This window comes from Lissotriton helveticus, chromosome 8 (assembly GCF_964261635.1).
Source record: "Lissotriton helveticus chromosome 8, aLisHel1.1, whole genome shotgun sequence".
Classification (NCBI taxonomy): Eukaryota; Metazoa; Chordata; class Amphibia; order Caudata; family Salamandridae; genus Lissotriton; species Lissotriton helveticus.
The window spans coordinates 325,086,156-325,111,552 of NC_136069.1; the positions used below are offsets into that span (position 1 = coordinate 325,086,156).

Sequence of the window (25,397 nt, forward strand, 5' to 3'; positions counted from 1 at the left end):
ATAGAGTGAGATTGGGAGGTGAACGGGGGTGCTGAGACACGGAAGGATCTGTTCGTCAGGAACGAGCGGAACCATTCAAGGGCCAGGTCACTGATCCCAATGTTTTCCAGGCGACTCAGTAAGATATTATGGGAGACCGTGTCAAAGGCTGCGCTGAGATCGAGTAGTCTCAGCGCAGCACTTTGACCGGTATCCAGTATCTTCTGGAGGTGTTCGGTGGTGGATAGAAGGGCGGACTCCGTACTATGCCAAGGCCTGAACCCGTGTTGGGAGGGGTCCAAGATGTTATTTTGGGCCATGTGGTCTGATAGTACGGTGTTCGCATGGGCTTCAGCTAGTTTGGACACCCAAGGGAGCAGTGAGATGGGCCTGTAGTTCTCCGGCTTTGTGGGGTCCAGGGTGGGCTTTTTGATAATGGGAGTGACCTATGCCTGTTTCCAACATGTAGGTACCGTAGCCGATGAGAAGGAGAGGTTAAGGAGCGTGGCCAGAGAATGAAGAAAGAAGTCCAGAGCCTCTAGAAAGTGAGCCCGTCTCATGGGATCTGATGGGGCACCGGATTTCACCCTTCTACAAAATGTAGCTAGATCTTCGTGAGAAATAGCAGGCAGACAGGTGAGTCTGGAAGCTTTAGAGGAAAAGTTGGGAGAACTAGTGCAGTCAGAAGGATTCTGTGAGAAGGTGTTATAAATCTTCCTCACCTTTTCAATAAAGAAGATGGCGAGGTCTTCACACTGCTGAGTGGAAGAGATACACGAGGCAGGATTGCCGCAGTTTTGTAGCTTTTGGACCAGTTTAAAAATCGTTTTCGTAGGGTTGGGGCTGGATTCGATTTCCTTGGCATAAAAGGATGCGCGAGCAGCGCGCATAGCTTTATGATACGATTTGAGTTTGGTCAGGTAAAAAGTTTTATCCTTGTCCCTATAGTCTTTTCTCCAGTAACGTTCCGCTCTTTTGCATTCCTTTCTAAGAAGTTTCAAGTTCTCGTCGTACCATGGATTAGAGGGGGTGCTACGTCCTCTGGTCCATTTGGCCGGTATAAGTGTGTCGAGTCCTTTAGTGATCCAATCCTGAAAAGCGGCATACGACGTATTGATGTCGTTAGTGGTTGCGAGGTTAGGTTCTCCTAAGATAGCGGGAAAATCCTTCTTTTGGAGTTTGTGCCAGGGCCGTTTAAGACAGGAGGAAGGCGAAACTCTGTTGGGTTGGGTATCGGCCGATATCACAAATGTGACGAGGAAGTGGTCAGTCCAGCCCATGGGTTTGGGAGGATCAGCTCTGGCTTCCGGGATATTGGTGAATACCGGGTCAAGTAAGTGACCAGCAGAGTGAGTGGTGGATTGTATGAGGGGGATCAGCTGCAAGGCTGTTAGATCCTCTAGGAGATTACTAATGGTAGGATCCCCGGTGGAGTCAAAGTGGAGGTTTAAGTCTCCCAGAATCGTGAAGTTGGCGGAGCTCATAACCAGAGTGTGGGCTACCTCTAAAAGTTCCTCCGTGAATTTAGAGGTGGGCCCCGGGGGTTGATAGATAAAAAGGCCAGAGAGGGAGAAATGAGGGCTTGTGGTGATTTTAAAACGGGCACACTCACATCCCGTGATGTCTTCCTTCAAAAATGAGCAAGTATATGATGTTCTGTAGATAACGGCAATGCCGCCTCCACTAGAGTCTCTATTAATGGATGTCATAGAGAATCCATCTGGTAATGTAAGGTTCGGGATGCTGGTTAGTTCATCCTTGAGCCAGGTTTCACACAGGAATAGTATGTCTGGGTTCTCATCGGTCAATAGAGTGTTTACCTCAGGATGGTGCTTCACCAGGGACCTGACATTAAGCTGAGAAATCGTGAGCGAAGTATGTTTTCTTCTGCTGGCTTTGTGTCGAGGTAGGCTCGGCTCAGATATAACTAAGTTACAGGATTTACACTGAAGACCAGTCTGTCCAATGCAACCCTCTAGCTTGTCACAGCGTAGGCCCGGGTTGAGTGCAAAGAGATAGTTTTTATCATAGTGGTATGCTGTCCGTGTAATTTGAGCAGGGGGACCGGCGAGAGGCGATGACTTGGCGATGACGGGCGAAGACGGGCTTGCCTTAGGCGCGCCTTTGGCGCGCAAACGGCGCGCCCGCTGCGCGTACGGTACAAACACATACTTTTATAGAGGAAGAGGGAGCAGGGGGCGTGGCCTCCAAGGGGGCGTGGCCTATCTGCACGCCGGCAATGGCGCCGTGAATTGTTTGAGAGTCCGCTGACAGCGCAGAGACAGCTGTGCGGTGTGCTCAGGACCGAGTTCTGTGAAGCCTGGGCAGGTAGGTGCTTTAAAATCAGCAATTTATAATAAGTGACACACAATTTTTAAAAAAGCAATTACAGCTAGCTCCCGGCTTTCCGCCTCAGGAGGTTTACAGGGTTCTGGCAGACAGCGCTAGTATTCAGCGTTATATACCTGGTCGAAAAGGGGGCGTGGCCTCCAAGGGGGCGTGGCCTATCTGCACGCCGGCAATGGCGCCGTGAATTGTTTGAGAGTCCGCTGACAGCGCAGAGACAGCTGTGCGGTGTGCTCACGACCGAGTCCTGTGAAGCCTGGGCAGGTAGGTGCTTTAAAATCAGCAATTTATAATAAGTGACACACAATTTTTAAAAAAGCAATTACAGCTAGCTCCCGGCTTTCCGCCTCAGGAGGTTTACAGGGTTCTGGTAATGCCACGGTGGCAGAGCCGGGCCTCGCTCTCCCCATGGGGTTCAGCATTCTGACTCTTAATAGTGAATCTAGAGGTGGGGGCATAGCTGTCATTTTTAAAACTTGTTACCACCGTTTAGTGGTAAGGGAGGATGTGGCCGTGTGCGAATGCGCTCATTTTGCCATCTCGTTTAATGCCCGCTCCTCTTTCTCAGGTCTTTTAGTTTATCGCCCTGCCGGACCTATATTGGAGTTTAAGTCAGCCATCATTGAGGCGGTAAGCTCCTTGGCATTGACAGCTAAGAATTTCAGCCTCATTGGAGATCTTAATTTCCACTTTGATTATCCAAATGACCCCGAAGTTGGTAGTTAGCTTGCAGACTTGGCCGCTTGTCAACTTAGCCAGTTGGTGGTGGGCCCCACCCACTCTGCAGGGCATTTACTTGACCCGGTTTTCTCAAACATCTCCTCTCTTCTGATCAAGTCACCCAGCCCAGTGTGTTGGACCGACCACTTCTTAGTTACTATCCTCCTTCTGCTATCCGAGCCTACATTTAGAACTCATCCTAAGGCTACTCTTAGGCGCTGCTGGCACAAACTTAAAATAGAGGACCTGCTCTCTATCCTGGCGTCTTCTCCCCCTCTCCTAGTCACAGACCCTGAGCAAGCGTACAAATCATTCTGTGACTGGATATCACAGGCCTTGGACACTCTGATCCATGCCAAATGGTCCAAAGGTCGTTGCGCCAATTCCAACCCCTGGTATGACGATTCATTGGCAGCCCTGCGTAGTAGCTGTAAGAAATTAGAACGGGCCTGGAGAAAGGGCTATGATCTCGGGGCTAAAAAGATGTATCAGGATGCGATCAAATTCTATCATAAGGCCATACATAGGGCTCGGTCAGCCTACCTCACCAATGAGATTAAGTCAAGTAAGTACCCGGTAAAAAGCATATTTAAAATACTTAACGACTTTAAAACTAAAAAGGATCCCTCAACGCCGTGGATCACGTCTTAGCAACAATGCGAGGATTTGGCTACTTTTTTCTTGCAGAAAGTTGAAGCCATCTATAAATCATTTCCTATGATCTGCCCACTGGACCCCGTGTCCATGTTAGATCCTTGGTCCATCAATACCCTGGCTGTTATCCCTTTCATCTCCCAGGATGAGTTTCTCACCCTGAGTAAAAAGATTAAATCGGGTTCTCCTATAGATAGATCCCTTGAGGCTAGTGCAATTCAGGGATACTTTACCGGTTCTTTTGACACCTATGCGGCAGATCATCAATGCCTCCTTCAGTACGGCAGTGGTGCCTCAAGCATGGAAACAAGCCAGAGTTGTTCCATTGCTGAAAAAACCATCACTCGACCCTACTAAATTCGTGTACCAATCTGAAAACTGTTTCCATCTCCCAGAGTATATTGGGTTAGTGGATCATCTCTCAGTTGCCAAGACGACTTCCATTGTTCATTAGGGAAGGAATACTGGCTTTGCATCTGCCTCTTAACTTTCAAACTATATGAAGCACGGTTTGTAAATTCATATCCTTGGAGATGAGGTAATTAAGCACATCTAGTCCAGTCTGGTGCCGTCAAAATGAAAATGAATGACATGAAAACACACACCTATAGGATTATCCATGGTAGGGCACTAGAAGTGAGCGGACCTCCAACCTACTGTATACACACAAATGAAAATGAACTCAGCGCCATGTCTCATCATCTTGCTAATGGTCTTGACAATCAAGAGAATTAGAGAGAAAAGAGTTCTATGGGATACTAAACGTGGCACCTAAAAATATCATCCAGGACATCCATGTGAGTAAAATACTTCGCTCTTTGTCTTCTGTGACACTGCAGGAATTCTACTCGTAGTACACACCACACATTAAAGACCTCTCAAAAGAGCCTCTGCATTCAGCTCCAAGTGGTAACTGAAGTCAATCTCCTCAGGTTATCCATTTTGGTCAATGCTCAGTCCCTGTGCTGTGTTAATGGTAACTGTCCCCCCTCTCTCTCTCTCTAGGATGCAAAACCACATATTAGACACTTTGCAGGAGAGAACCTTTAACTCTCTTCTCGCCCGGCACTCGTAGTACAGTGCAGGCATGCTGGTGAAGATGGCAAGATCACTAGTTTAATTGCATAATTTCAAAACAGTGATGTGGAAACTTCAGAATTAATTAGAGTAATACGTGCCTCTATTGCACAATAATGGAATATGTCATATCTGTCACTGGGGGCTAATCCAACCTGGCACAAGGCTCTCCTGCAAGGTTTCTGCAACACTGGGCCTCTGACAGAGAATCCATTGAGAACTGCTGAGGTTTCAATGAGAAAGTGAGACTGTGGAATGGGTTACTTGCTTCTTGCGGATGGTCAGCTGTTGAGCCAGGTGATCCGTCTTGCTTAGCTAGTCGTTGAGGTATTTACCTGTGATGTGTGCACTGGCTCAGGGTCCTACATTGGTGAAGACTCTGGACTGGGGCAAGCCTGAAGGGGAATGTCATAAACCGGACAGCTGTTCTTGCACCACAAAACTCACGTGCTTCCAGTGTCAACAGCTTAGCGATATACGGCAAAAATCATCCTAGTTTCTTAACAAGGCTAGCCACAGCAACTCAAGCTGTTCACGACTTGCGTAACTATTCTAAATTCGAATTTTTTACTCTGTAAAAAACTGTAGAGAAAATGGGAATCTAACATAGGAGGAAGATTTATTTATTTGTAAAGTTTTGTATAGCGCTAGCTAGACCTGTAGGTATCAGAGCGCTTCACATACATATTGTGCAAAGCCGAAGGGCCTAACAATACCTAGAAGGCTGCCAGTAAGTAAAACCACGGATAAAGAATACAGTATGAAAAATAAATAACTGTGCAACGGAGGGGGAGAGAAAAAAAAGAAAAACAAGGTGATTAGCATAGTCCGTTCGCCAACAATCATTGAATGGGAGTCAACTCGGGATATTGAGGTCTAGGTTAGTTGTCGTTGTTCAGGAAAGTATTTATTAACCCCTTCCACACTCATGACGAGCTGGGCTCGTCATGAGGTAGCCTCCTGCTACGCTCATGACGAGCCCAGCTCGTCATGTAACATGTGTTTTTGTTGATTCCAGCACACAGCGGGAAAATGCATAGCATCGATGTGGTTAAGGAGATGGAGTTTGAGGTCTCTTTTGAAACAAGAGAATGAGGGGTTGCATCTGAGGACTCCCGGGAGAGCGTTCCATATCCTGTCCACCTTTGTAAGGAACCAGAACAAATTTCATGATAACACCCTCTGTCCAATCAATGGCACATTGCTCTCTCTACAGCTGCCCTTTTGCAACAAGGTAAGAAACCCACCATGATGTTTTTGTGAGCAGAAGGGGTGAATAGCAAAGGGGGGAGGGGCAGGCTAGGGTTTCCAAGGATATGAAATGAAGTGTCACAATCATATCTGCAGGAGCCATTGATCAGAGGTGATAATTACTTCACTATTTTCAGATAACCTAACTCCCCCGCCCCCTTACCTCTGCTCCCACAGGGTTGCTCTACAGCTGCAACATCAAAAGTTTTCTGGGTTGGGAGTCAGACAACAAGCTTTGGTGCTGTCACCCTCTGCCAGATTCTCTCCTCTCGGCTGGCCAGGGGTAGTTAGGCAGATGCTCGTGAGGAAACGGAAGGAGAGGTCTGCAGTACATGCGGATTCCACGCAAGACTGTTCCAGACCCCACAGCCATGTTGCAGAAAAACACTTGCCGACCAGGGCGCGCCCCCCCCCTCCCCCCTCTCCGCCACTGCTACAAACCACAGGAAAAACTAAGACTGAACAAGAGAAACCGCCACAGGGGCAGGACAGAAAAAAAAGACAGTGTTGAAGCGCAAATTTTACAGTGAGAATGCAAAGTCGAAGTCTGTTAGTGTGTCCTTGTGTAATGTAACTAACTAGTGCTCATGAAAAAGCGTTCCAATACCTTCGCATCGAGTACGCGGCTTCGAGCTATATTAAATTGCAAAGATAAAAACTTTTTTTTAATTAGAATTTACAAATTAAGCAAGGGCGTAACACTCAGACCACGGGGTGCGGAGGGAGGGGTTAACAACCTTTACAACGCAACTTTTACAACGCACTACCATTACAACAAAACTTTTACAACGCAACATCCATTACATTGCAATCCATTACAACGCAACCATTACAACGCATGACACTACAATGCCTACCACTACAACGCATGTCATTACAACGCATACCATTACAACGCATAACATTACAACGCATAGTACCCTTACACTATCCAACACTTACCCTACTGTTGCACCCCCTGGAGTTAGAATAGTAATTTTTACCCCTACACTATCCAATACTTACCATATATGCAATGTAATGTTATGCGTTGTAATGGTATGCGTTGTAAAGGTAGTATGCGTTGTAATGAAATGCGTTGTAAAGGTAGTTAAAAAAAATTCTTTGTAATGGCATGCGTTGTAATGGATGTTGCGTTGTAAAGAATGTGTTGTAAAGGTATGCGTTGTAAAAGTATGCGTTGTAACGTCATACACCCGGACGGAGGGGGTTGTGGAGGGAACAAAAAATTCAGGGACCTTCCAAGCCTGGGGTGGGGAGTTGGTTTGGAGTCAGCACAAAACCAATAAATACCTGTGATACATGGGAGAATTAGGTGCCCCTCTTGACATGTTACTTCAGAACAACATTGAATCAAAACCAGACGGTCATTGTGCAATGACCCTTACCCACCCCACCCCCCTCCCCCCGCAACGTTCACGAGCAGTTTCCCCTTCCCTGCCGAGTGACCACGCATCACATCCCTCACATTTCTAGGTCGGAAGATGAAAGTCTCCGCCAGCGCCGCGCGACCGCACGTTTCGCCAAGTTTGGCGAGGGGCGCGCGCTGCGCAACGTAAACTGTCAGGGTGAGGGGGCGCCCTTTTGTAAAGTCAGTCAAACAAGAGATTAAAGATCCACTTTACAACACTTCTGTGTTGTTATAACACAGTCATAAATAAATCCAGCATGACAGGGGAATGTAAACTGTTTCGCAAATGTTTAAACTGGGAAAGAGGGAAGGAATTTAACACGCAATTAACCACTTACATGTCTGCAGACATGCAACACGTGAGCCCTCGGCTGCTTAAATTACCATGCAAGAAAGATGATGAAAGCATGTTTGTTTTGTCGGTATTGAAGAGAGTAGGGAGTCAGACTCTGCTCGGAGGAGTTGGGGACGGGTGGGGGGTCTGCACGTAGGAACCGTAGGGCCTAAACTGCAGGGCAGGGGTCTTCAAACTTTTCAATGTCGCCCTATACATTGGCAATGTTGAAATGGGTCTAGACTTATTTAAACATTGTAGTTCTTTTCTATTCCCGTTTTAAAGATGAAGTCAAATACATGATTTTGAAAGAGACTATTCTGGTTTGGCAGGCCTTACGAACATGCACAAGCATCCGCAGTGTGGTCATTAGAAATGGGGTGGGGGGTTTGTAGAATATTTAGAGTCCCTTTTCTTTTTGACAATGACTCCCGGCTAGGGTATAAATGACAACATATTTTAGTGAGGGCCCATTTCAGAGCAGATTACTGCCGCTCACCTCCCCCCCCCCCCCCAACCCACTCTCTAAAACAAAAAAATGTTATCAGCATAATGCTTTCTTTGGCCAGAGCCTGCCCATCTCCCCCTCATATAACTTTAGATCCCCCTAAGGGGGGCCGCCCCCCCAGTTTGAAGATCCCTGCTGTGGGGGTTGAGGTTGTTTGCCACAGGTGTTCTGGGGTACCTCCTACTATAGCTCTGCAAAGTGGACCAAGTGCAGCACCGTAAGCTCGTGACTCTCACCCCAGCTAGGGCGAGCAGGCACAGACTTCTCACAGAGGCACTATGGGGCTGCTCTAGTGCGACAATAAACACAATCATTCCAATGTCCGGTCCAGTGCTTGGGTTTTCAGAATAGAAAGCACTTTTAATCCCAGCATGGTACTAAATACCACACAATCCAATATGATATACAAGTTAGTGTCCCTGGCTGCGATCCTTCTTCGAGGCGCCTCACCTTTTTCCCTGATCCCTTCTCTAAACCCTTCCAGGTGGCCGCTGTGCATAGTGCTTAATTTGTAATAGAATAAGTGCCAGTGACCAAAACGTTGCTCTGAAATCCGGAGCTGGTGCATTTAAATGTCAGCGCATCGATTGCAACGGCTGCGTGGGCTTGAATCGACCTCCGCCTCTTTATCCGACTGCCAGACACTTTCTGTCCCTTTATCTCACTCTTACCCGCTCCTGCTTTGCCCTTTTATGATGAGTTTTCAGTCTTCTCTTCCTCTGTCTTTCAGTTTTGTTAGTTTTTCTCTTGCTCTCCGACGCAGGAAAAAAAAGAGCTGGTCCCCAAAAATAAGTGCAGGTGCCCCCCACCAGCAAACATCGGCTGAAATTAAGAACTGGCTTTGCATCCCCTTCTTGTGAAAAATCTGGCAATAGACTGAATCAAGCGTAGGTGCAGGCTTTTTTCTCACAGTCAAAGACGCACAGAGATTTAAATCTTACACCCTTTGGTGTATTGGGTTGTAGTGATGGAGTCCTCTTTTGTCCCTTTATGGCTCAGGTACTTCAGTAAAAAGTTTGCTGTATCTTGAGACAACTGAAGATAACTGTAGACAAGCCTCTCAGAAACTAGCCAGTCAAATACAGTGGCCCAGGGGAAAGGCAGAGGTCCAGATTCCTCCTATGGGAAAGAGAGCCTCACTCCTCACCAATGAGCAGAAACAATGATGGTTCCACTGCAAACAGAAGATGGGCCATGCGCTAAACAACCAATGCACCAACTGGTAATCACAGAATCAAGCAGCTCTACAACATTCTCTAAAATGTGTGATCAAGTTTCAGACTGAGAGAACTAAGGAAAGTCATAGATAAACTGCCCAAGAATCAATGCCGCCCTGCCTCATACTCAATGCACTCCGATTCCCACCCGAGAGTGCGGCCATTGTGACTCTTTCTGTGAGTATCCACAGACGGAAAGTGTACCCACAATAAATGAGGGAAATAATATGTTTTTATAGCAAAAATGCTCTATAATACAAAACTATACAATGTTCTTTGTTTTTCCATAACTTTTCAGGAACATTCATGCACAAAAGTCGTATCCCTAAATTTTTCAGGAATCACGATTCCCTTGTTCACAAGAATGTATTTCACTAAAGATAAACAAAACAAACATCCTTAGTGCATTTTGATTCTCGCTTTTTGCATCAGTTCAATAGCACAAAAGTCCTTAAAACAAAGTTCATACGTATACCTTTCTTTTGAATATTAGAATATTATATCATAACAAACCAGCAGAATTCACATTCTTCAGCTTCCATTAACGATGCAGAAAAAAAGCTCAATCCTATTCAACACCACACTGCAGGAATGACGTAATTCCTACCTGTGCAGTAGAGACCAGCAGACACTGCCTCACTAAACATCCATCCTTTCTCCTCAATCATTCTGCCATTGTGATGTTTCAAAACAACACAACCTCTCAGACATGAAAGTGCATTTGCCTAACGCCATGGCCAAAGTCTGTGAAACAGCGTGCCACAATGAATTTTCATTATCCGTTTTCATGGATGTATGCTTGTGTTGTCTGACTGATGTAATTTTGGCACAAGGGCATTTTATTGTGCAGATTACACAAAATTTGTGACACAGCAACATTATTAAGAATAATCGCCAACAGTTCTGAGATGCTGTAAACTTATTGCCCTTAATAACAAAGTTACTTATCTCCAGTAACAATCTTTTTGGTGGATACTCCATCTGACCACAGATTTCTCACCTTAGAATACTCCCATACGCCAAACTGAACCTAAAAAGGTTTTTTCAACAGTGCTCCTGCTCACAGTTAGGTGGCGCCATGCAGCTCCATGTTGTTACAGTAAACAAACGACGGATTTAGGCAGATATTGATGTACTGGGGTGAATGTATGACATTGCTCTGCATTCTGACCATCAATTGTTCTTTTTGCATGCAGCTCCGTGTTGGCACTGTACTGCCCCGGAAATGAAGGCCCAGAGGTGCATATAAACACTAACCCGGCTCGCAGACATCAGTTTGTCCGTGCCGTCAGATGCGGAGTGTGAAAAATTGTTGGTGTGTGCTGCATTCTGACTTGGGCTCTTTTAGAAGTTAAAAAGAGGCCACTCCACAGAACACGGATGTGAGACAGCGATGAGGAATCTGTGGTTAAAGTATCCACCAGAAAGAGTGTTAATGAAAGAAAGTAACTTTTTTTCCGATAGATACTTCTAACCACAGAATAGATACCAAAGCAGTAACATCCCAGGTGGAAGGTCTGTGGAGTGGACTCAGTCCAAAAAATCTTGAAGGACCGAGCAAGTAAAGTTGGCCTCCCATTGGACCTGGCTGTCAGGGTAGTAGTGCTTTGTGAATATGTAGACCAACGTCCAAGTCGAAGCCTGGCAGATGTCAAGGATAGCCAGTCCACGAGCACAATGGAGTGGTATCAACCTTAGTCCTAGTAGAATGGGCTCTCACACTTTCCCGGGGCTCCTTCTTCGCCACTGTGTAGCAAATTGTGATGCAGAGACCTATCCACCTCAACAGGGTCTTCTTCAGTACAGCCTTCCAATTCTTTGCCCTGGAGAACCCCACAAAAAGCGGATTGTCCACACGGTATTCATTGTTATGATCCATATACAAACTTAAAGCCCTTATTGGGTCCAGACAATTGAGTCTCTCCTCTTCATCTTTCAAAGGATGATGGGGAGCAAAGAACACTATCAGAGTGATGGACTGTCCGACCTGAAAGGAAGCCATGACTTTCAGCAAGAAAACCACCTGAGCCCTCAGCACCAACTTGTCAAGGTTAAAGGTGGTGTATGCCAGATTCACTGATAGTACCAGGAGGTCACCCACACAACAAGCTGATGTAATTGCAATTAGGCAGACAGCCTTCAAATTCAGGAGGCGTAGCAAGCAACTGCTCATTGAAGGGGGTACATGTGAAAAATGTCAATATCAAGTTAAGGTCCCCCTGTGGCATCACAAACAGTTTAGGAGGGAATATGTGTGTCAAACCTTTAATAAACCTCACCATAACAGGGGATTTTGGCAAGGACGGTTGGTCTGGTACAAGAAGAAGGGTTGACAAATAGCCTTCAATTGCGCCCACTGCAAGGCCTTGCTGAGCAAAGGATAACAGGAAAACATGTTTAGCAGCTTTGCTTGTAAGGGAATAGTTTTAGGAGTGCCACACCAAGCCACTAATTTGTCCCAGCGTCTGGCAAAAATGGATTTCATGGCAGGATGCTTGGCACCCAGGATAACATCCACCACCTCAGGCGGCAGATCAAACACAGTAATTTGCTGCTGTTCAATCTCCACACATGCAGATGTACATTGTGCAGATTTGGGAGAAGGCCCATGCCCAGCTGCTACGACAGAAGATCCTCCGTAAATAGTAGCCTGATCAGAGTATACATGCTCATGTCCAAAGGTTCTGGGTCCCACACTCGCCTGGCCAAATACTGAGCCATTAGGGTGACCCGGAACCAGTTCTCGATCATGTACAAAACTCTGGGTAGGAGAGGCAGGAATGGGAAGGCATACAGGAGTCCAGTGTTCCATTCCAGCCAGAAATCCTACAGAGTGTTCTTTTCCTGAAACTCCAACAAGCAAAACATTCAACGTTGCGCTTCTCTGCTATGGAGAAAATATATAATCAGGGTTCTCCCCACTTTCAAGATGTCCTGCGCCCCCTGCAGGATCCAGACACCACTCATGGATTGACAGCCTTCTCCCTTAAGATCTGTATGAAATTTGCCAAAGCTCCTTGATCCTGGACCCACAGGCACTTCAGATTTCATTGCAGAGCCTAAATGTGCCACCAAAATAGCTGACGAGGAGGATGTAGGAAGTCAAGAAGCCAAGAGGCAAACAAGTCTCAGAGCTGTTCTCACTGAGATCCAAGATGAGGCTTAAACATCGGGATCATAGATGGAATATCCTGGGCTCGTTGCACCAGGGGGAAGAAGGCCCTGAACTATGTCCAAGATAGCTCCAGTCAACGAAAGTATCTGTGCAGGAGTCAACTGCGACTTTGGCTGACTGGTTTTAAATCTCAACGATGTCAAGAGGCTTGCTGCTGTCTGAAGGGGGTCTGCGACTGACTATGGTGAGCCCGCATTCAACAGCTAGTCAATGAAGTACTGAAAAACTGGTATCAGCGACCACTACCATCACTTTTCTGAAACCCCGAGGAGTGCTGGCGAGATCGAAAGGGAGCACAGCAAACTGAAAAGGCTCGAGGCTAACCTTGAACTACAGATAACATCTGTGGGGCTGCATTACGGGCATATGAAAATATGTGTTCTGCAGGTCCCAGGACGCAATCCACTCGAATGAGTACAGGGCAGACAGCATCCAGGCCAGCGTGACCATTTAAAATGTATTCTTCCACAGGAAGGCATTTAGGGCCCAAAGGTCCTAATTTGGCCTAAGACCGTCGTCCTTCTTCAGAACAAGGAAATAGCAAGAGTAACAATCCTCTCCTGAGTCTGCCTTCTCACCGAAAAGGTGAGCCCCATCAAAGGTCATATCTATGAGGGAGGACTGTATATCACCAGAAAATCCAGTAGCGCTGATGAAGTACAACATTTTTGCCAACTGAACTTTCCAGGCAGTCAGCTGACTCTAGCTTAATTTTTTTGTCCAATTTGAAAAAGCACCGCTTTGTCAGTCAATCCCATCCAAATCAAAGAACCTAGGTAACTCTCTTAGTGTCTTCTCATACAGACGCTGAGTCTTGGTATACATTTTCAGTGTTCATTTATTGATTCGTTTTAGGAAAAAAGCCAGCCAACGCGTTTCGTTCTGAAAACAGAACTTCTTCATGGCGAAATGGTTGTACCAATGTACATTGATTTCCAATCACAGAAATGGTGGGGGGGGGGAAGGAGAGAAAGATCCTCCATATCTTTGTATTCCTTTATATTCTTTATATTTCCAAATGCCCCACACAGACCTCCAAATTAGAAGTAATGTGTATTGCCCCAACTCGGATGTTAGTCGTTTTGCTGATATGCAATGATGCTAGGAACCAATTGGTTTCGAAGCCGTTCTTTGTCTAAAGGTACAGATCTTAAGAATGCAGTTTCAAAAAGCCGCCATCTCAACTAGCCAGGCTAGTTGAGATGGTCGCTTTTTGAAACTGCGGAATGCCGCGTTGTTGATTTATCGAGATCAACACTCCAGGTGACTACCGGCCCAATATACATTTCTCTGGACTGTGAAATTTAGAGACGTACGGACTTGCATTCTTAAGATCTGTACAAAGATACAGAGGATCTTTCTCTCCCCCCCCCCCACCGTTTCTGTGATTGGAAATCAACGTGCATTGGTGCAACCATTTCGCCCTGAAGAAGTTCTGTTTTCAGAACGAAACGCGTTGGCTGGCTTTTTTCCTAAAACGGATCATTAAATGAACATTGAAAATTTATACCAAGACTCAGCGTCTGTATGAGAAGACACTAAGAGAGTTATATAGGTTCTTCGATTTGGATGGGATTGACTGACAAAGCGGTGCTTTTTCAAATTGGACTAAAAAATTGATCTTTTACTCCAGGTTTGGGGGATGCTCTAAGGACAGGGAGCATTTGAAAATAGCACGCCAGAAATTTAAGACTAATTTGAGTGGTGAACTCAGGATTGGTGCTTTTCTCTTCCTTGACAGGTCCACTGTCCAAAGTGTATTTGTATAAATGACTCTAGCTTAATGTGGATAGGATATCTGGCTGTGTCTTATCCAGAATGAATCATTTGAGCTACAGCGGACGTACGGTCTTCCAGGACTGTCTGCAGGATCTGACTGGCCATGTCCCAAAGGGCATGTGTATAATGACCCAGTAAGGTAACGCTATTAACCAACTGCAGAGGCAGACTGGTAGAGAAAAAGATACACTGCCAAAGCCTCAATTCTCTTGGATTCCCTATCAGGATTTGAAGGGAATAAATTGGGTTGACTATACTGATTGTGGCTGGTAGTACTAGGCACTCTGGAGTAAGTTGTCTGGGAAGAAAACCGGGATCACTAGGATCCGGCCTGGCATGGATGGGCATTCGCCTATTTACCAGTGGATAGGAAGAGGACTTTGACAAGTAGCTATCAATGTATTGGTAAGGGATTTGCTAAAAGGGAGCAAGGGCTCAGCTGTAGCTGGCACAGGCTGCAAAATTTCTGTTAGGGCATTTGTTTTGGTTTTGACAAAGGGCAGCGGTAAATTCAGAAACTCAGCTGCTCTTCGGCTTACTACTGCAAAGGAGGCACTTTCTACCATTTCTGGCCCAAGTGGCGAGTCAAGACCTGTCTCAGGAGGGGTGTCAAGTCCACTAGCCTCTTACAAATGTATGGAAAATGCATCATATGTGTAGTGAGGTGGAGGAAGCCATCCCCATCGCCACCATCATTATTTACATCCTGGGGTGTCTACTGATCTGAATCAGAGCCAAAAAGATAATGGAGTTTTGTTGGTGTGTACGCCCTGACAGAGGCACATGGTAAGAGTCAGGGTGTATGATGATCAGGAACACTTCTGAAATCTTGTGGCATGAAAATAGGTCAAGATTCAGTCTAAGCAGTTTCGGTGTCTGACATCAGTATCAGTATTGGATCCTCTTCTGGCACCCGTAGCTTCGGTATCAGAGTCAACATAGATGGGGCCGGCTAAAGCCTTGGAGCTGGAGTGGAAGCTTATACTGGTGTTTGTACGAGGCCTGAAGTAGGTCTCACGGAGTCAGATGTTGCAGAGGTTGGATTCATCAGCAGTAACCCAACTGGGAGCCCTTGAGGTTCCTAGGGGCCCAAGCGCGCCCCTAGGGAACCAGAAACGTACTACAAATCTGCAGCATAGGCTTCTTGAAGGTTCCAATCTGCTGAAGTGTTGCGAGTGGCCTAGGAATCTCAGTGCACACCGGGATTAACAAAAGAAGCATCTTTGCGACCGAAGACCTCAAAAGTCAACAACTCACATCATTGAGCCTTCTCTGAAGGTACAGAGTGGCTTGATGACATTGAGTCCCACTTCAGATTTTTGTGTTTATTCTTAGACTTTGATGATGACTAACTGGACGACTTTGAGCGCTATGCTGACAGCTCACAGGAGTGGCCTTGGGCGTGGGACCAAGACTTGTAAAGGGACTGACACAAAGACTGCAAGTTTTTCTTTCAGGTTTGGCGATGTACAGCTTCACCTTCCAATCCTGGCTTGCCTTCGAATGCATAAGGGGCACATCTGTCACACAACTTTGTGTCATGGCCCAAGTTCAGACACACACCTTTTGTAGGTTGGTGACCAAAATATTTTGTCTGCCTTCACAGCCTGGTTTGAAACATTTAGTTTTGGTGGTAACATAGTTCTCTAGCACACTGGTATTCGATTTTTAGAAATAATCAGCAGGCCAATGAAATTGTGAATGAAGATCCTGATCTGCACTGGGAGGCACAGAAAGAAAGGAACTATTGTCAGAATGGAGGGATGGCGCTTATATGTGCCATCCACTCTGTTACTTCCAGAGTGGTATAGAGCCAACGTGAAGACACACGATGCAGCAATGGGGTGTGTGGGAACACTGCTGAAGAGAATTTTCTGGGTCCTGTCTGGTGACTCAGAGTATTCCAAGGTAAGTTATCTGCGGTTAGAAGTATCCTACAGAAAACATTTATAGTTCAGAACAAGCATGTTCTGGTTCTGGGTTCTGTCTTGGATATTAATGTTGTGCGTACATCTGATTTGATCAATGTGACTTTCAAATTTGGCTCACATGAAGATACTGTCATTAGCTTCTGCATGCATAATGGATGCGTATAAGGATGTGTGGAAAGAAAACAGGATTTTTTTTTATCCCCTACTATCATAAACTACCTGCAACAGTTAATTATGAACAAATCTGCCATTGATTCTGAGGCATTATCCATCCAATATGTTAACAGTTTGCATTTTTTTTGTTTCAAGCGGTAAAAATATCTAAGACATGGCTGCTCCTAGGATCAGTAGAGTATTGCCATCACTGTGAGCAACTGCCACTTGTGAGAAGCAGGGTTGCATGCTTTGAGCTCTGACAAAGTGAGTACAAAACAACCATATGTTCTTGTCGAGAGTCCTGCTTTGCCTGGTTGAGAGGAACGAGTAACCGCTCATATCCACTTGGTGAGGTGAAACACTGCAGCATTGCGTGTGTTGATTAGACCCATTTCCTGCAGCAATAGATATTAGGCCTTCAGCACCAGAACAATTACTTTCAACTTCAGGAAGATGATGTGATGGGACCTGACTGATATGGACCAAAGGTCTGGGTGGCCCTGCTCCCTTCGTGTAATCGTGTGACCAAGTGTGCTGCCAGAAAAATCAAAAGCCTTGTTCTAGTAAGCCAGGACAGAGATGATGGCCTGGTAGTGGCCAGGCATAACCCCCCTGAACTGGCCCAATGCCTGGATGCAGTTTAAGATAGGCACCAGGGAAACATTATAGGGACAGGCCAAGAGCATAATGCAAACAATTATGTAGTTTCATACATTTCAAGCCTTAACTAATGTAGACGTCACAATCAGTTTGCAGTTTGTGAAATAATATGAGAAATCCGTCAACTATCATATGGTCTATTGTATGGATGGCTGCTTGTGTCCATGCACTCCCAGACATTAAGTCCACTTCCCACACTTCAGATGCTTTCAGGAGGTTCCACCCATATTAGTGGATCAATATTGGGAGCTGTGTAATGGTGGTCACATAGAGGGCATTAGAGATTGGTGTCACATCAGATTTTGCCACTTAACACGATCAGGGTCGATAGATCTATGTTGTCATTGTGCTTCCCTCCACCTCTCAAAGTTACCAGTGGGTCTTCAAGGATACGAGTGGCCGGATGAAAAAGATAAGGTGCTGATAATGTGGTTGAAAACACAGAGCTCACTCACAAGGGGCCATAACGCTCGCAGCCAAGCACCACCTCCCAAATTGCCACCTCTTGACATGATACCAAAGAACAAAATTATTCAAGGTAAGGACATGCTATCAGGAAGACTAAACACCAGAGGCTAACCCTGATTCTTTTTGTAGGACTCTTACAATAGTAAGAATTGTGGGAAGAAGAAGGTCCTTCGAAACCTCCCTGCACAGTCCACCATGATACTGTCCTTTATGGATCTTGGACCTCTGTCAACAAGGATGAGACATCAGAGCATTTCCTGCTCAGTCGTACGGCAAAGACATTCAGGTGTGGGTGCTTAAGGTTACTTCATGGTTTAGGCCATATATGCTGGTGAGTGGAGATGTGGTTCAAGCTGCCTACTCTGAAGTTGATCATCACTTCAACCATGATGATAGGGAGGTGCATGTCACTGGAAAGATCTAGTATGACAATACATTTGTGGTGGCTAGGTACCCTACAATTATTTGGTACCTACGATCACCACCTTGGATTTAATGAATGGAGGTGAAGGCATTTAAGTCTAGGAGGATCTCCTTCAACAAACATATGTTTAGATATGTTTCTGGCCTGTAAAAGAAAGCACTTATGGACAGGTTCCTGAAGTAGATCTTTATCAGTAATTTTAATGAGCATGTTGAGGCTTAAAGTTTAGAATAATGAAGAAAGAACACATGCACCAAGTTGTTTAAAGCACTGTCCAAAAACATCAGAGATAGATGAACCGGCACGGGCCAGGTATGAATGTCCATTAACAGACCAAACTGTCGTGCCAGGCGAAGTTGGAAAGATTTCACATGCAGTTGCACATAAGGAACCACATCTACCCAGGATATTTGTAATCGCAGAAGTCATTGGTGCCACCAGATCTCACTGAGCTGTGGTTCAGAAAAAGATGCATAGTGTCTTTGACAGAGGACAGGTTTTCTGGAAAAGAGAAGCTTTCACCAGATGTATGCCCAGAATACCAGTATAAACAAAATCCATCTTAATGCAATAAAAGTGAATTGTAGTTAATTCACTGTAACCTCAGTATCACGGAGGAAATGAAGACTAGGATTAGAGTGGATGAAGTCAGCCTCCTGGAGGCAGGCCTCACCAGGCCGTGAGCCAAGAAAGGCTACTAATGGACATTTGCAATTGCAAATTGACCACTAACGGGGCTAGCGTTTTAGTGAATACTCTCACTGCTGCATCCTTTACTGTGAATATAGTACAGAAAACCACTGGAGCTTTCTGTGATACTACAGGAAAGACAAATGGAAATGGACTTCCTCCAGTTCAACTGAGCAACAGCAATCCCTGTTCTGATCTGGCACCTGAAATTGAGTCAACACTTAGAAGCTTACAAACGGGAGGAGCTGGTTCAGGTGGTATAGGCTACAAATTAGGCATTCCATACACCATGTCAGTTTTTTAGTGATACGTAGTTGTGAGAGTGGTAGGCCTGCCTTCCATACACAGGTATAACGATCCTTAAGAAGAACCTCAACAGCTCCATCCAGTACATCTCGGAACACTGACACACAGTTGGCCTCCATAACGGAAGCTGGGAAAGTTGTACTCACAGCTATTCTTGAAAACCAACAACAGCCTGTGACCTAGATATAATGATGGTAGTGGTAGTGAAAGCGTCTTCCAAAAGGGATGGCAAGTCCACCCTCCCCAAGTATCACACTACAACAGAGTAGCGGAACGTTTCAGAGCCCTAGAAATGTAATTGGGCCTTCTTCAAGGAGAATTGTGGCTGGGCAGTATGCAGAATAAAGTAGTTCTTCTACCACTTTTATTTTTGAGCCATGTAATCATCCAATCCAGAGTCTATAGTACAAATTATCTCAAATAGAGCATACTTTAGTAGAAATTACAGAGCTCATTAATTTTAGAGATATAGTATAGAAAATCAAGTTGCTAACAATGTACAAAGGCCCTGCTAATATTACCAATGTTATAATTAGATAAAGCAGAAATACTAAAATCAAATCAATACACTATCATAGTTTGACAAGCAGGTATATTTCTATACAGAGCAGGGAGTTGTTTATTAATGTAAGTTGACGTACGGAACTTAAGACAAGATGAGCAAAGTAATTTTGTGGTCCATCGCAAGTCCAGCAATTTGCAGAATCACAGGGTTTGCAACTGCAAAATTGCTTTTAGGAATGTTTTAAACCCATTGTGTGTTGGAAAAGCTACATTGACCCGCAAAATGGGTTTAGTAAACAATCAAAGACAGCAATTAGGAAGGGGCAGTCCCTTATAATTGCACTTTGGTATGGAATGTATCAATGGTTTGCTGTCGCAAACCAGTACTAATCAGTTACCCACACCTCAAAGGAGGTTGTAACCAATTTTTGTTTATGAATGGAGTCTCGTCCTCCAGAGAAACACTGCCTGCTTACCTCAAAGTTTTCTCAAACAGGAAACTTACTTTTGTAATGCAGCACTCAATACATTAAGGAACACAAGCCGCTTTAGATAAAAAAGTATCCCATTTTGTAATGCAAAAACAGGAATGGTGGTCTGCTTCTTTGCAGGTCATCATTCTTATTTTTGCAGCAAAGGGAAAACATTCATTAGGCAGGTCGTTCTGTGACCCACTGTGACTGGACCTTTTGTGATGTGACCTATTATTACATAGGACCTATGCCAAATCACAGAAGGATCACAAAACGTTGGTTTACAATTTGCAACCTGTTGCTTAGTACATCTAACCCATAGGACTATATGTTAAGGTGGAATTAGGAATACTGCTTTTAAGCTCATTTGTTAAGAACAATAAATCAAAGGCTGACTGCAGCCCTTTTCTGCTTATATGATGGGCTAGTGAAACTGCATGTACGATTGTTTCTGTTCCAGAGGAGCCCAGAGTAGATGGCAATGCGGGCGAGCACCTTGACGAATGTGTGACAATAGGAGCTCACCCCTCCCGGGAAAAGCTCTGCAATGAATTTGCATAAATAACGTACACGCACAACAGTGGACCAAGTTTACGGTCAGTCAACAAAGCATATAATGCACACCTTAGCGAGTGTGCAAAAAATACTGTAACACGTGGTTAAAAATCTTTTACCACTCTCTTTTTCACTTTCACCCATATTTTAGAGAGGTTCTGAAGAAAGCTAATTTAATTTTTTCGTAAGAGCTGAAACATGTAGACCAAGGATAATTCAGATACAAATTACAAGTCTCACAATATTATCCACTCGTAATTTTTAAATAAACCCTGGCCACTGGGAATACAGTAATTATTATTGAGCTTCCCAGAGGTATTTTTAAACCACACCACTTCATCACTTTCACAAAACATCATAAATAGCAGCTCCACTGAAGTCAGGTGTCGCAGCACAGCTGAGTAGCATTCGGCTACTCAGCGGGGAACCCGATGATGAAGCAAGACACCAACTAGGTTGGTGTGTGAGGGTTCTTTTAATTAACCCATGTGGTGCCAGACACTACAGCACTGACCAGCCATTTCACTGTGGACCGTCTAAGTTGTTTATTTCGATTGTTTTCACCTTCATAATTTGTTCCAACAAATGTCTCATAAAAATGTAAGTGACTTTGTATAAGGAATCATCTAATTTTCTACATACCCCTCTACCCTTTATGCAATACTTTGTAACAAACTTTATTTTGAGATAAAAAGCAAGAAAACAAATTAATATGTATAGCCGATACCGGACCAAGGATTAACTGAGAGCTCTGTCACTCTCTGGAACAGAATGTCCCAGTCAGGACCAGAACATGTTTCCATCCAACAAAGTAAAAAGCATGGAGGTGTTTAAAGATTCCCCTGGAAGGTGTAAGATGGATATTGTCTTGACTGTGAGGCAAGAGTGATGTCAGTGTTCATAACAGCATGACTTGATCAATGAGTGTTGTGTCCGGATTGCCCCTGGTCTCCCTATCCCTTGAGGTCTCTTCAGACCTCCTGCATAAGAGAATCTAATGCATTGTATCCAGGAGTATCAGCTAAACACAATCCAGACATCATGGAACATGCCACAGAAGCAATAGTACCTATAACTCTAGAGGATGTGTTTGAAAGCTTCTAAACCAGAGAATGTTTGATATGTAAGACTAGTCAAACATTCTACAGCCATTGTCACCACCTCCTCTTCTCCTCCTATCCCACAAATTATTCCTATTTCAGGGTCGTAGGAAATATTGAATTTGTGCATCTATGAGCCACACTGCCAAAGTTAAAAACCCTCCATCCCAATGAGTATAACCTATGACCATAAAATATAGATGCTGATTCGGAAAGGGATTTGGTAACAATCTGAAAGAAGATCCTGGATAGTAAGTGAGGTACCACTGCAATGGAACATGGCTTGAGTCATATGCTACCAGAAAACAATGAGGGTCCTTCCTTAGATGTCGCAATAACTGCGCAGGATTGGGTGCAGCACTTTTCGGGGGTTTTTAAGGAGGTCAAACCTGCCGGCCTAGTTTCTACGCATCCTCTCCCGGCAGTGACATATCCGATAGAATTAGAGTTTACCATTACAGAAGTAACGAAAGCAATAAAGACAGCAAAAAACGGTAAAGCGCCAGGACCAGACTCCGTCCCTATCGACCTATATAAATTTCTTCCAGATCTCTGGTCACCGGTTTTAACCAAGGTTCTGAATGCAGCAATAGAAACAAATCTCCCCAACTCCTGGTCAACATCCATATTGGTTCCAATTTTTAAAAAAGGCAACAGAGACTCTCCATCCTGTTATCGCCCTATTTCCTCCTGGATACTATTGGTAAAATGGCAGGGAGAATACTACTCGATCGCCTCCAGGAATGGTCAAAAGAACAAGGGATTCTTTCAGATCTCCAATACGGGTTCCGGACCGGCCTGAGCACCGTAGATCAAGTGCTGAATTTAACACTGCTGGCTGGAAAATACGTCACAGCCAAAAAAACAAGTCTACACATGGTCTACGTTGACCTAACGGCAGCGTTTGACTGTGTGGAACATTCAAAACTCTGGTATACAATGCTGCATATGGGAATTGAGCCAGCAATAGTGAATTTCCTACGCGAGTTATACTCAGGCGCCACGGGAAAAGTACGTTACGGGACTGAAGGCCAACTCACAGACAGTTTCCAAATACAGAAGGGGGTCAGGCAAGGCTGTGTGCTGGCCCCCTTCTTATTTACGCTTTACACTAATGGACTGGAAGCTGCAATGCTGCAGGGCGTAACGGATTACCCAGAAGTCGACCGGCGACCAATACCGGCACTATTATACGCCGACGATGCGGTGATTCTTGCGCGCACCCCTATCCAGCTACAACAAGCATTAAATAACTATTGTACTTTTATGTCCAGCCTTAACTTAAAAGTCAATATTAAAAAAACCTACGTGATGCATGCCGGTAGAAGGGGGAAAAAACCAATGACAATTTTTGTAGACACACTGCCCCTTGAAAGAACTAAAACCTACTCATACCTCGGCACAACCATAGACGAAGACTTTAAATGGAAAGAAGCAATCAACTCACGTAAATTATCATTAATAAAAACAGTTGGTGCTATAAAAGCCTTCTCACTTCGTCTTGGAAAAAAACCTTTGGCCGAATTGATAAAGATCTATAACGCAAAATGCGTTACTACAGCGATCTTCGGCGCAGGAATTTGGGGAACAACAAACGTCGAACAAATCCAGAAAGTCGAAAACACCTTTTTAAAATTTCTCTTAGCTCTTCCAAAAAGTGCAACTACCTTTGGCAGTCATGCAGAATTAGGAGTGGACCATATCTCAGATATTATCAAGATCCAACCTATAATGCTGTGGCGCAGAATATGGGCCACGGACGAATGCCAGCTTACTAGAGAAATTATTACGGACTGTCTGAAACTAGACTGTATGAAGAAGATAAAATGGTTATCTTATGTAAAAACTTTTCTCACAGACGTTGGTTTGTTGAGGTTTTTTGATGAACCACAATCAGTAACAGACATATCAAAAAAGGACTTAAAAAAGCTATGTCTGTTTCATCTAACCCTACTACGAATTATGTCCGAAATAAGAAAGCCATCAGTCCAACACTGCCTAATGATACAACTTACCCCATCAATTCAACCGTATCTGCAGTATGACTTGACGCAATATGAAAAACTCCTTCTCACTCGTTTCAGATTTAACCTTTTTCACATCATGGTTTTATTTCCTTCCCAAAATGTTTGGTCAGGCACCACGATACCATGCCCCTGTGATCTTACTTCCCCACAGTCCACAATTCACGTAGTTTTTTTCTGTAAATTTTATACCCCGTTTCGTAAAAGGTGGATTTTACCAATTTTAAAAATAATGAATATCCGAAGGTGTCGTCCTGCATATTTGGCGCTGCAGTTTTTGGAAAACAGTGTAATAGCAAAATCCGTGGCACAATATTTAAAGGTGTGCCTGAGGCATCGTACGAACTTATGAAACTCACAGTGATCCCAAAAATGGACTGTAACAAATGTTTCGTCCTATTTTTAAAATGGATGTACAACTTTAACACAGTATGATTGACTATTTTTTTGTTTTAAAAATAATCTTTGTATGTGTACTTTTATGGCTTTCAAAACGAAAACCGAATAAAGTTCTTTTTGATTTGATTTGACTTAAAGTTCACAATATGTATGGACTTAGAACACTAGAGGAGGCTTCGACAGGGATTCAAATAAGTAAAGGAACAGATAGCATAATACCCAATACATACATTTGAAATGGAAGGTAGCATCTAGAACAAAGGACCTTTATAGTAATCACAGGCAAAACGTCAAAAGACAAAAAAAGTAGTCATAATCACTTGAAAACAGGAGACAAAACAGGATCTTCACTCAGAGCAGGTAAAGAAAGACCGCAGATAAAGTGGTTCAATTGTTACTAATGCGGTCAAATCCTTTGTTTCATTAACATATTTGACACAGTCTAATGTCATAAAATATAAATAGCTTTTTTGTCAAGGGACACACATGTATTTTATATACTTACAGTGTTAGGCACATACGGCAGACCGTAGAATGCCTCTTGCGTTTCCTTCAAAATGTCTGTAGTAGATTTCTTTAAAGGATGTTTCCCATGGTAGATTTGATCCAAAACGGAATAAAAAACCTGAACATAAAAAGAGAAATTTAGCTTGATTTCAAACACAAAGATCTAAGCATGTGGTAAACAAAAAAGGATAAGGTGTAGAAGCAAGTACAAACTCAAAACGGTACTGTATAGCCAAGTATGCAGTTACAAGACTTATAGTATGACTACATTTTGACAGCTCAATTGTACAATACTCAACAAAAATATAAAAAAGAATCAGTTTTCACAATTTAACTGGATTTATTTGAAAAAACAAACTGTACTATTTCCATTTCAAAGGGTTTGTAGAGTTGGAGTAGTGAGGGGTATTGGGCAGCCACAACAAAGATAGTCCTTGTGATGTATACATACAATCATGAATCAAACTAATCAGATGGGTATATATCAGATGGGGAAATATCTAAATCAGATGGGCATATATCTAAATCACATACGTATGTTCATTGATATTATTAATGTAAAGAAAACTCCCAGGGGAACATGGTATGGGTTAGGGGATAAGAAAAGGGTGCCCTAGGGGGAATTGGAGAGGGAGCAAGATAGAGATGGAAAAAAGAGGGGAGGGGGGGTTGAAGAGAGATGTCCCTGATGGAAAACTGGCAACAATGTCAGAATAGGTATTGGTGTTAAGACATTTAGGTGCATTCAA

The 25,397-nt window shown here is 44.1% G+C and overlaps 1 protein-coding gene across 1 annotated transcript in view; it reads right to left on the reverse strand.

Moving 5' to 3' along the window:
* The window catches only part of MIPEP (mitochondrial intermediate peptidase), a 574,688-nt gene that overhangs the window by 119,842 nt on the left and 429,449 nt on the right, over nucleotides 1-25,397 (reverse strand). Inside the window, exon 16 of the mRNA XM_078657099.1 lies at nucleotides 24,647-24,766. Coding sequence (XP_078513225.1) covers nucleotides 24,647-24,766 — 120 coding nt within the window. The remainder of the gene's footprint in view (nucleotides 1-24,646; nucleotides 24,767-25,397) is intronic.